At 44.9% G+C, this 12,548-nt stretch overlaps 2 protein-coding genes and 1 long non-coding RNA gene across 3 annotated transcripts in view; 1 reads left to right on the plus strand and 2 right to left on the minus strand.

Annotated features, from left to right (window-relative positions):
• LOC139045311 (uncharacterized) overlaps nucleotides 1-2,068 on the minus strand; it is a 109,461-nt gene extending 107,393 nt beyond the window's left edge. The window contains exon 1 of the long non-coding RNA XR_011503399.1: nucleotides 1,649-2,068. This is a non-coding gene — a long non-coding RNA (uncharacterized lncRNA). The remainder of the gene's footprint in view (nucleotides 1-1,648) is intronic.
• Nucleotides 2,069-5,041: 2,973 nt separating this feature from the next.
• CDKN2C (cyclin dependent kinase inhibitor 2C) lies at nucleotides 5,042-11,083 on the minus strand. The gene is made up of 3 exons (XM_014833202.3): nucleotides 9,854-11,083; nucleotides 9,259-9,398; nucleotides 5,042-5,793 (listed from the first exon to the last, which is right to left on the minus strand). Exons 2-3 carry the CDS (start codon nucleotides 9,385-9,387, stop codon nucleotides 5,416-5,418), a joined length of 507 nt encoding a protein of 168 aa, XP_014688688.1. The 5' UTR covers nucleotides 9,388-9,398; nucleotides 9,854-11,083; the 3' UTR covers nucleotides 5,042-5,415.
• Nucleotides 11,084-11,628: 545 nt separating this feature from the next.
• Nucleotides 11,629-12,548, plus strand: part of FAF1 (Fas associated factor 1) — a 472,685-nt gene continuing 471,765 nt past the window's right edge. Inside the window, exons 1-2 of the mRNA XM_044770763.2 lie at nucleotides 11,629-11,766; nucleotides 12,112-12,324. The gene's annotated coding sequence lies outside the window, so the exon portion shown is untranslated. The remainder of the gene's footprint in view (nucleotides 11,767-12,111; nucleotides 12,325-12,548) is intronic.

A 12,548-nucleotide genomic window follows, 5' to 3' on the forward strand; every position in this document is an offset into this window, starting at 1 on the left:
TTTATATGTGAACTTTCACTATGTATATAACTAATCTGAAAAACCAAGGCATATAACTAAAATAAAATTAGTCAGCATGACACTGTTTTATATGGTCAAGATAAAGTATCACTTTTTTCCTACATAACTGCTATATTGACAAAATATAAAGAAGAGCAGAAGCTTCCATCTCCAAACATTTCAATGGAGATTTTTGAGCTTTTCACCTATCAGTTCCAGAAAGTGTCCCATTATCTAAATGTTAAAAGATAATTAATATCACTTTAATTATACTAATTGAATGCGTTTGAGGTTCTGAAAAATTATTTTTTCTTTCGTAGTATTAGTTGTATGTAGAATTTCTTTTTAGTGCTCAAAAGAAATGACGGGTAGTTTGGATAAGGATTGGTGGTTTTTTTACTTCCTCCCCAAAAGAGCTGATGCTTTTGGCTGACTGTTTTTCTTTTTTTTTTTTGGTGGGGGGGGTAAGGGAAGAGAAGAAGGCTGTATATAGAATTATTGAATAGGCCTACACTAAAATTCTTCCTTGACCAATGAGGATGGGGGCTGGGACAGAGAGGTGAGGTGGAACAACTGAAGTGTAATAATATCTGTGTAGTTTTCAGAAACGTACAAATTCTCCCGTCCCCCGTCCCCCTCCTCGTATGTGCTGGTACCTCTGGAAGGTTCAGAAGCCATTTTAGAATTCAGAAAGCAAAATATGTGAGTTCCACTTGTGCTTTTGCAGGTGCTGTGGTGGTAAGGATAACCTTTGCTCGCTTGCCGGGTGTGTTACCATGCTGTTATTTAATGTCTTTGAGGATTAAAGACAGCACAGAAAATTCCAAACCCACATCCTAACACCTGAAGTTCGCACAATGTTTCTATGGCAGATGGCAAAACACTGCACTGGAACCTTAATTTGCCAAGCCAATATCTAGATCTGGGGAGGTTTTATTCTTTTGAAGCATCGCTGAAGATCAAAACTCGATTTTCGGATCTATTCCGGGTTGAAAAACCAAGACCCTTTCTAGGCGATTTGCGCACCCCAGCCCCACCCAAAGTCCCGGCGGGCCTGCACTTCTCGGTGTTTCACGCTGAGGGTCTTTCCGAATGAACATCCATTTTCACTCCTGGACGTCTAGTAATTTATGGGGGGAAAGGCAACACCCTAGGGCAACTTCTGGAACAGTCTAAGGGGCTGAGAAGCCCGAGAGGCATTTGCCTCCTCGCAGTTGGACGCGAGGCTCGGAGCCCGGCTGTCCTCAGCTGTCATGGGGGGAGGAGGAGGGAGTGCTGGCATTGGCATTGGGCATGGAGTTGCTCCAGCCACCGCGCCGCGTCCCGCCGCCAGCTCACCTCTGCAGAGAGCTAGGCACTCACCGGCCCACTTGCCCTGCTCCCACGGCGCCCTCCGGCCCTAGTCCTCAGGCACAGGTCGCCGGAACCATCCAGTGGGATGGCCGCCGCCTCTTCGGGGACCGCTGCCTGAGGGCCAGGGCCGGGGGACCCTGGCCGCCCCGGTAGCCTGCAGCTCCCGCGGTGCTGCGGCGGCGGCCGGGAGGCGCCGGGGCCCGCTCCCCCTCCCCGCCCCCAGCTCCCGCCTCCTGCCCGCTGCGCCGTGCGCCCGCTCGCCCCAGCCGGCTGGCGCAGCAGCGCACACACTCACTCCGAGGGCGCCTCCAAGGTTACCCGCGGGGTGGGGGCTGGGGCAGGCTCCGGCCACTGGCCTCCTCCTCTGCTTTCCTATCGCCGCGGCCCTTCTGCCGCTCCAGGGCGCCCGGGATCCAAACCCCAAAGTAGAAGACGCTCCAAAGTCCGGAGAGGGAAGTCGAGCTGGGAGGCAGACAGGCGTCCGGGCGGGGGGCGGCCTGAGTTGGCTCTGGGTGCCCGGGGAGCCAGGTCAGGCGAGGTCGCGGCAAGAGGGGGCTGTGGCTCCGGCGGGCGCGCTCCGGGCGGCGCAGGCTGGGCCGGGGGCAGCGCGCAGGGGCTGCAGGCTGCACCGAGGCGCCCGAGGCGCCCCGGGCCCGCTGGGGGGCAGAGACAAGCGGGCGGCCAAACCTGCCGAGGAAACTAACTAAATAAAAGGAGACTGTTATTTAAGGCGCGGAAATTTGAAATATTTGGACAGGAAGAGAAAAGAAAAGAAACCTTAGCGAGGGAGGGAAAAAAAAAAAAAAAAAACAACGCGAGCTAACGGTTTTGAAACTCCCCCACCCCCACCCCGGGCTTTTCTGCGCGCCCTGAGGGAGCTCTGGGCTCCAGCTTCCTCACTAGGGAGCCGGGAGCTGCGATTGAAGTCTGGAGAGTTTTCGAAGGGACAGAAAGGATGTCTTCGCAGCCCCTCCATAGAGGGATTGGGTTGGCTATGGACAGAGCTCTACCGCAGGTCTCAGGCTGAAAGATGGTCTTCTGCCTCTCACTAGGTCCCTGCGTGGATCTGTTATTTTGGAACTGTCGTGTAAAATCAAAACATTCTCGAGAGACCAAGACAGGGACTCTCCCCATCCGTAGACTTTGATGAAGGTCACTTAGGGCAGTCAGGAAGGCTGCGAGTACGACCCTTTCTCGCTCCAGCACTGTGATCTTCCAGCGCTTCTGGACTATTACTTCTAACCCCGGCAAAAGCCGAAAACACCTTTTTGGGAACTGAGATTTCGAAACCAGTCCCGGGCCACGGATTCCACAACGTTCGTTTGATCAACATGATAAGGGGAATTTATAATATTACCAATTGAATTGCTTTCCCGGGACAGAATTCTTTTATCTATTTATTAATCCCAGCGTTGTGTGTGTGTACGAGCTCATCACACCATTGCGAGATCCGTAATGTTTATCAGAAAACTATTGATTCACTATTGAAATGTGGTAAAATGCAGTTTGCTTAGTGGCTTGGGGACCAGAACGTGGACTGAGGTCCTGTGAGTGCCTTCCGCCCACCCCCCAGATGTCAGCCCGGATTCAGTTTACTGGGCAAAGGCCGAGCCTGTGTCCCCGACGTGGAAGCGGATGCAGTGAAGAACTGAATTTGAGAGCGCATCCTTCTTAGTATCCTCCATCCTTTCTATAGCGTCCTCCCCTGGGGCTCTGATCACTGTATTAATTAGCACTTGCCTCCCCAGTCTGCATCTGAAAAGTTCAGACCCTTCCCCACCTCAGCTCGCTGCAAACTAGACCCCATCAAACTCAGCAGCTCCGTTTCTTCCATCCTATACATTTCGGCATATTCAAGAGTCTTACTGAATATTGTCGAGGTTTTTGAGAGATTGAATAATGACTTTTCATATTTCCTAGAGGGGACCACATAACTCATTTCTAAAATACTTAGATTAGTAAAGCTATTTCCTGCGAAGAGCGAGAGAAGTGTGGTGATGTTTTAATGCCTAGCAAATTTTAGGCTGATGAGGAGAGAGATAGAGCACCCTCTCCCCTTATTGTGCTCCGACCACTTGAGAACAAAGCAATTGCAGAAATACTTCTCTTTAGCTTTGTGAACGTCCTACGTCTTTATATTTGAAATCTCTAAAGAGAAATTGTAATGCTGAGACTGGGTGGATACTGAAAAGTCCCTTAAACTCGGCTTTAAATTCAGAAACGTCCATTTTTACGGTTGCGATTTGTAAGAAGGGTTGTATTTATTTTTTAATAAATCTTGTGTTTAGAAAATATTAACGTTCCTCAAGCAGTGTATTTTGTATATTGATTGTAGTCTTTAAATCTAAAATGCAGCACTTTTTCCTTCAAATCATCTCAATTTTTACTATTTTCTAAAGTTTAAAATAAATGTTTCAAAGTTAACTTCATGTTGCGGTCAAAAATAAATTTGTTCAGTAACTTGCGGTTAGAGGTGGCAGAAGTGGAAGTCTTGTTGCACTTACGGAAGGTGAACTTTAGTGCCAAATGAAAAGGAATAACCTTTTTCTCCTATATTCTTTTATACTATCATGGAAATTAAATTATTGGAAACCGCTTGCCTGCAACCACTCCAATCCTTGTTAGGGCGGGCATCAGAACCATGTCCTTCAATAAACCTTGAAGTATTTTGTTCTTTTTAGAACAAGGGCAAGGGAGCTTAGGAAGTAGAAGGAGAGAACTTTCACATAAAACATCTTTGTTCATGTGAGAGATGATGAATTAAGTATTTATAAATTTATAAATGGTAACTGCATTGAAATCCCTTGGTGAAAATCTTTAATTAAAATGACAGAGTAAGTAGGACATGCTGGAAAACTCTCTTGGAAGTTTGATGTTTCTATTCCATTCAAAAATTTTTTTCATTTTGACTAAATATATTCTTAAAAAGATTTTATATGCCTTTCCCAAAAAGTTTTGTGGGAATCAGGTACTATATCTAGGAGTGGCCTATGTATTTCTTGTAAAAGTTTCTATTTATTATACTGAAGCCACTCAATTAGTTGTGACCCTTGTTTGTAATTTGCATATTTTTTTCTTGCTGAGCTTTTTATCCCCTACACATCGGTATTTACATTATATTTTAATACGTAAACAATTTGTCATTTTACATTTCTGACATTCAGAGAGAAAAAGCCAGTGTTACACTTGGTACACTTATGGTATAATTTCAGGAAACATGTTATTTAACCAATTGTCTCATTTTGTGATTTTTTAAAAAACTCAACTAATGAGGAGCACTTTTAAGGTGGCATTTTCTTTTAAAGGTGGCTTTTAGAGCTAACATATATTTCTTTTCAGATCGCTACTTCTGAACCCTGTTTTCCACTACTGACCTTAACTTTGAGAAAAAGGGAAAATTGAACATTAGGATAAATTCACACTGAAATAATTTCAGGTTTGATCTTCAAAAAATGTTCTTATTCTGTTTTAAAGCAGAAATATTAGCCACCAATTAAAATCTTTGGGGGGAGGCATGAGGAGAGGAAGAAAAGAATAACTGAATCATCAATAGGATATGTCCAGTTTTGCAACTGGTCTACTTTTTCTAATGTCAAGACTGAAAACATCAGGATCTTTTAGTACAGTTCTCCTTAGCAAGTGGCAAATTATGTGGGGGTTATAGATGAGTGGAAATCACAGAAAAACATTGTCCTGTTTTCAAAAAGAGTTTTAATTAGGCAAAAGAAGCATCAGGACAAACCATTTTTAAAACAAAATCTCCAAGTTGGGTATTGAGACGGGCAAAGGGAGAAGCAAGGAAATAGTCAAGGAAAGATAAAATATTCAGAAGAAAGACAAAGCTATTTGCAATTACATGTTAGAACTCAGAATTTTGCAGGTGAAAAAGATGTTGCTTAAATATATTCGTAATCCTGTAGTAAGATTTCTGCTTAGTAATATCAGAAGCTTTAACTAGGCTTAAAATATGACAAAATTGAATTTTAACAAATGATAATAAAACAGGACAGCAACCAATTAACTGGCAAAATGGAACGTAGTGTGGGAGAGCCCTCCCCACACTCATTGCAGATTCGCAGCTCCCTCCGCCCGGTTTCCCTCCATCAGGCTAACGATCTCGTTCCTCCGGTAGAGCCTGGCCAGGTCGCAAGCGGTGTCCCCCTTATGGTTCCGATGCCCCACTTTGCTGGCCGTGTGCTTCACAAGGAACTCCACCACTGGGAGGTGGCCTTCTTTGGCAGCCAAGTGCAAGGGCAGGTTCCCTTCGTTATCCTCGATGTTAACATCAGCTTGAAACTCCAGCAAAGTCTGTAAAGTGTCCAGGAAACCTGCTCTGGCTGCATCGTGAATGACAGCGAAACCAGTTCGGTCTTTCAAATCGGGATTAGCACCTCTGAGTAGTAGTCTCCTGGCAATCTCGGGATTTCCAAGTTTCATAACCTAGAAAAGAAGAAAAAACGGTAGAATCCTTCAAGTGCTCCTACCACAAGAATATTTTAAAATACGCATTTCTCCTTCTATTTATGTAACTATTTATTTTTGGTGAAGGAGTGCTTGGGGAGGACCCATATGATGAGGTTTGAAGGGCTCATTTGCAGGAAAGAAATTACTAGTAGGTAAAGGTAGAAGAACGCTTCTAAAAATTGAGCTTCTATGATAGAATATCTTAAACGGGCCCAAAAGTAGGATAAACTATCAATAAAATAGAACTAATCCAACTTGTATAAAATTCACTGACAACTCAGTTCTCTATATCCCATGGAGAGTTGTGTAATTTCATGAATTTATTAAATAAAAGAAACGGAATTTGAGATTTAAATAAGAGTCTCCTTTTGTTGCTTGTTCATGCTCATAAAATGTGCCTGGGGTATTAATTCTGGAAAAGCAAATGTGGGGAAAATTTGTTTTCTAAATAGCTACTGAAAAGAAATAGGAAGAGTGGGTTTCTTTAAATGCCCAAAGAAGTGTTTCCACACATCAGACTACACCTAGTGTAAAAATGATCTATTAAAAATCCAAACCTGATATTTTCTTAAATGATTAATTTTTACAAGTTCTCTCCAAATAGATATAGCCTTAAATTTCTAAATTAAAAAAATATATATATTTTTTGCAAGTTATTTCGTATTGACTACTAGGTGTACTCAGTGCTTAGAATCCTTCACTTGGTATTTTAAAATGTTACTGATTATTAAGGTGTGTAATGAGCCACTGTGTTCTCCATTGCTTATGATATTGATTTATCTAGAACTAAGTTCATGATATGCTGTGAATTAGATAAGAGATGACTGTATGGCAACTGTTCTTGAAAAGAATGAAACAGCCATCATACTATATTACTTATTGTTTCTTAAAGTTCTGACTAGCCTCCTGATTTTCGAGTGAGCAAAAGAAGAGAAAATAAGATATTAAATGTGTATTTTAGGACACAGGCAGCTTTTTCTTGTGGTTTGAGCCCATTTAACAATCAACTGGTGAGCCCATCTTATTTTCTTTTGCAGTTATTAATCAGGCATTTAGGAATAGCTATTTGTAAACTGCCAACATCTTTTAAGCTAGAGTGTGGTATTAAAATTTGCTATCAACATACAAATAACTCACATGACAAAGACTTATTTACTATTGTTTAAACATATTTCACTCTAATAAGAGGTCTCTATTAAGCTCTCATAATTAGAAAATATCTTGTTGAGCAGCATACAATTATACAATACATATAATTTAGTTGTGAAAAAATATAGTCTCATTAACATGCCAGAAAATTTCAGCGTTTTAACTGGCTTCATTTATATTTAGATATACTCATAATAATCTAAATTTATAATAAATAGATTGCAGAGTAGGCACTCAAACGTTTGTGAAATGAAGTATAATCCATTGGAAAATACATACGAAATTGATCTCTCTCTTTTAAATGTTTGTTTTAAAAATAATCACAAATTAAGTAATATAATAAAATACATTTAGAATGGATAATATTTTATAAGTGCAAACTACATAGATGGCCAAGATATTAAGCTTCCCTGTTGATAAAACCCTGCTGACTTTTAGCCCTTCCTTTGGGGCAGTGGTAAAAATGATACATAATTTATTTTTCAAGAACTTCAGTGAAATATATTCTTTGGTTATTAAAAATTAACACAATCTAATTTTTGCCACAAGCGCCTCTAAAGATTTAGTCACATTTATGGACCTGGACTAGGAAAAATAAGAGACAGACACACCTTGGGTCTTTGTGAAGCAAATGTACGATTAAGGCCTTTGATATTATCCTAATTGAAAAGCTTACACTAGGAAGGGGGGGAAAGCCTTTGCAGTTGAGTTAAATAAACATAATTGTAGAAGAAAATTTGCCATCTTTCACAGAAAATAATAGTAATATTAGCAATTGTTTTGAAAGAAAGTTCTTTCTTGAGTTATGACACAACTTCAGACTCAGGATTATACATACTGAAAATAAGCCTTGAGACTCCTGTGTATGTGTGTTTCATTATATGTACTAGGACTAAGCCACAATAAGTGGGTGTTAGTATCTTGATAAGTATGTTTAATATAAACAAGATTGCAGAGTTGTGTTAAAAATTTGTCAAAACATTTTTTTTTGCAGTATTAATCTCCCAGTCTTCCTGTTCGTCAAAAGTCCTGTAAGATCTTATTCTGAACATGGGTTAAGTGGCTCCTTCTTTGTGAGATTTGTATAATCTTTTGAGTTTTCAATAGGAAACTTTTCAATATATTTAACTGAATGTGTATTGTGGCATTGCTATCATCACCGAACCTGTTAAAAAGTACTAGGTCGAAAAAGAAAAAAATTCCTTTCCCCACTTAATCTACCTGAAATAACAAGATAAATAACTTAGTATCTATGCATAAACTCCCTTAATACTGAAATTTTTGCAAGGTTGGTGTAATCTGATTTAAAATGTACAGACTGTCCGGACTTCATCTCTTAATAGCATATCTTCTGACACTTAAATTTCTAATTCTTATAACTAAAACAAAGCACTCTAAAAACCCTCTCCCCAATGGATTTTCAAAAACAGCTTCAAGTGTTGCATTTCCGAATAAGAATAGCTCATAAGAATATCATCAGAACTCTGATAAAGCAACTATTCGAGACTACTTTGCCATTTTTCTGTTTCGATGCCTTTCAATTAACTTACATGATAGCATTCAGAGGAGGAAAAAATATTATCAGGTACAATACTTGGCAGCTAGACATGTTTCATTTGTTTCTTGTAAATCTAATTACTGAAAATTAGAACATACCACGGCATGACCGCAGAGACAAAAACACTACAAGCTGAGCTCTGATTAGAAAATTCAACTTTTTATTCCTCCTCAATCCTGAATGGGTGGATGGTATTACATTAACTGTGAAATGTACATCCTGTCCCCGTGCCCAGGCCACCCATTCCAAACGAGGAAAGGTCGTTTGTCAAAACTTGAAGCATTTGAAGGAAAAACACCCTCGCCAGTAGTCAAGAAAATTAACGTTAAAGTCAATTATTGGAGCAAAGTACGGAAACCACTAATAGCAGTGTATTTACTTCAAATAATAATCATAATAATGTGTTTACAGAGCTGTCTAAAAAAAAAAAACACCAAAAAACTTGGCTCTGCTACGACTACTTTAAAATCCCCACCGTCACAAAAACATTCCAAAAATTAAGACCAAACCTGGAACCCACTTGATATCGAGGATGTTACTGGATTTGACGAGTTTGTTCAAAGTACGTCATTTTAGGGAGTTGGACCCACTTAAAGATATAAAATATGGCAACCAACTAGGTTTAAAAACAGTGAAATTTTGTACCCCTGAAAGCTTAAAAGCTGATATTCTAGAAACCCGGGTCACGTAGGCAACATTGTTGACCTGTTTTCCCCACCTCGCTGGATACCAACCTGCAGCGCAGTCCTTCCAAATCCATTTTGTGCATTGACGTTTACATTATTTTGCAACAAACTAGTAAGTTGCTCTAGGTCCCCCCTGGCAGCTGCGGACGCCAACTCGTTCCCCCAAGGCTCGGCCATTCTTTAGGGTCCTGACGATCGGGAAAAGATGAATTAGTTGTTTTTCTTTTTCCCCTTTCCTTTGCTCCTAACCAGGCTGCATGATGGCATCGGAGACTGACAGAAGGACTGGGATGGTTAATCTGGAGTAGAGCTTGGTAGTAAATACTAGTAAGATCTGCCTGCCAAAAGCCCGCCCCTCGATTCACACGTGATTATTCAGCAAAACTGAGCCATTGGAGAGGGGCTCCGCTCCTCGCTTTTTAGCTTAACCCCTATGAAGAATTCTGGTGATTCAACAGAGAGACACACAGACACACATATATTCCTGGTAAATTACTGTGGACGTAAAATGTAGGCAGAGCTGTCACGTACCTACACTACAGATCTCTGTGAGGAATGTGTGCGGAGACTTAAGGGACTAGATCACGGCAGAAAATACCGCGGAAGAAAAGACATTTTGGGGGAGGAAAAGGTATTAACCCACCCTTGTTCACGGTGGTGACTTGAGCCGCGAGAGCCAGAAGTGCAGGGGCAGGTCCTCGGAGGGGCTCGGTGTCCATCCGTCTCGCCCAAGGGGTAGTCCTGAGCCCGCCGCTGCAGGGAGAGCGCCGCAGTGGCTGGATGCTGACGTGCTCCGGGGGTTAAAGACGATCGCCAAAGGCAAACAGGAGTAGCAGTTCCGTGGCCCTCGAGTTACAGGTTGTAACGACTCCTCAGCGGCCTCGGCTTCTCCGGAGGAGCCTGTATTCGCGTCGGGGCCGAGCCGAGGGCTAACGCCGCGCGGGAAGGTTCCGGAGCCCGCCCGCCGGGCTGCCGCAGCCCCGCCGAGCCACAGAGGCCGTGGGAGCCAGGCTCGGCGCGCGTCTCCGGAGACGGCCGGGCGCGCGGCGGGCCCCCGGCAAGCGGGTCATGCCGGCCCCGCCGGGTCCCGGGACTCCCAGCAGCGTGAGGACGGGGAAGAGCGATGCGGGAAGCGTCTACGGGGCCCGGGCTGCTGCGGTAGCGCGCGGCAGCATCGCGGCTGCACAGGGCAGCCCACCGGTGACTTCCCGCCTACGACCAAGCCGGTTCAGACTTCCTACTGTAGACGCTCATTGAGCTGCCGCCGCCGTCTTTTCCTTCCTCTCCCGGTTTTCTGAGGGCCTCTGGAGATCGGGAGGGTCCTGGGAAGCGCAGGCCAGGCTCTCAGAATGGGGAGTCGCCACAGTCCCAGGGCGCAGCCAGTCGCGCTGCCCTCTCGCAGAGAGCCTAGCGGCTTCGGCGCCCGGTGCCACTTCGCCAACCTCTCGCCGTGCCCCAGCCTGCGCCCCCAGCCTATGCCGCCCGCAGGGTAGCTGCCGCCAGCCAGCTGCGCCCTGGAGCCGAGCGGGGCAGCGCTGCTTCCTCCAGAGCCGCAGCGCTCCCGGTGACAGTTTCTTTTGTAGCTGGTCCCCCCAAATCGCCGGTCCCTGTTCCCTTCAACCCTGCAGGCACTTGCGCGTCGTCCCCCTCTCTGCTCTTTTCCTTTCCTCCCTCCCTTGTTTCTTTTTTCCCTCAAACAATTGCTGCTTCTGTTGTCGCTGCAGAGACGGTGCCGGTTTCTTCTCCCTTTTTTCCGACCTCATCAGCTTTTTTTGAAAAGAAAAAAATTGAGCGCTTTTTGAGTTGAAAAACCCGCCCCCATTTTAACGGCAGAGTTTTAAGGAGGCTCGGCCGAGTTGCAGCGCCGCGGGAGCGGGAAGGCCGGGCACCGCCCACCGCCCGCCCTCCGCCCTGGTGGCGCTCGCGCTCGCCCCGCCCCCGGCCCCGCACCCTCTCTCTCGCCTGCCTGCTCCCGTTCTCGCTCCCTGCGTCTCTTGCGCTGCCTCCCGCCCGCCAACCCCGCGGCCAGGCCCTGGCTGGAGCGGCGTTCGGCCCCGCAGAGCCGGGTTTGGCGTCCTCCGGCTGGCGGGCGGGATGGAATCTGCAAGGCGAAACCCCGGGCTGCCCCGAGCCCGGCGGGGCGGGGGTGAGGGGAAGAGCCTTGCTCATTAAGACGGCTGCGGAGAACCGCAGGGCCTTAGAGGCTCGGCGGCGCTGGCTGCTTGAAGGCGGAGAGCGAGCTGGCGCGGAGCGAGCCTTCCCCCGGGCCTGGCGGGGCAGGCCGGCCCGCCTCCGCGCTCCCCCGCTCGGCTCTCCGAGTTCGGGCGGCCAGGCCTACGCTGCCGCCGCCTCGTCTGGGGCGCGCGCTGTGTACGCTCGGCCTCCTCTCAGCCCCGGGCCTCGGCCTCGCACCTGCCAGACCCACGCCCAGCACCGCGGTGGGCAGAGGTGGCCGTGGGGCTGGAGGGAGAGACCCGGACTGAGCAAGAACAGTGCTCAGAAAAAGCACAAGTCTTTTATAGACTGACTTTTGCGAAAACTAGAGACATGGTTTAGGTAAGAAATCATGACGAACTCTGAAACCTTAATGTTCCATGGACTCGAAACTGTGAAATATTCCATTTCTTTGGGGAAAGGGAGAAAAGCGATTAATTTTAAAGCAAAATTTAAAGTAAGTCTTGGGAAGGGTTTTGCAACAAGGCCATTTCTTTATTGCCAAAGTTCTCTCTTTGACTACTTACATGGGGGCTTTTTTTTTTGGTGGGGGAGGAGGGTGTCTAAATGTAAAGGAATAGTCTCTTCCCTAATGGTTTATTTCAATCATCCGAGACACCAGTTCTCTCTGTACTTTTAACTTCCTCTTTTAGCTATGTAAGATTAATTAACTACTGCTTTCTATAGTTTTTGCTCCTAAAAATATCCAGCACGGTTGCATGATGCACCCAGCGGTCAAAATGAAACCAAGCAAAAAAATGACAAAGTCTAATTAGTACCGGCCTCCAGCAAGCACGTTCTCAAACAACATCTGTACCCAGCTCCTTGAAGCTTAATGGGAGTACCAGCAACAATACACACCAGAAATATCTGGATAATCATCTAGCAACAGACCTGCTGGTAGGTAAAGGGAGAGTTGAAACTGGGAAGAATCTGGCAGTGTTTTCTTTAACTGAACTGTTGAGGAAAAAAATAACCAGAGCTCTTTTCTTAGGTAACTAAACTTGAATTGTGAATCAAGCGTGAACTGCAACACAAGAAATTAACTCCTCCCTTTTCTTACATATATTTAGACATTTCAGATAGAACATTTAGGATCCACTTATACCAGTAAATACCATAAA

This window comes from Equus asinus, chromosome 5 (assembly GCF_041296235.1).
Source record: "Equus asinus isolate D_3611 breed Donkey chromosome 5, EquAss-T2T_v2, whole genome shotgun sequence".
In the NCBI taxonomy this organism is placed as follows: Eukaryota; Metazoa; Chordata; class Mammalia; order Perissodactyla; family Equidae; genus Equus; species Equus asinus.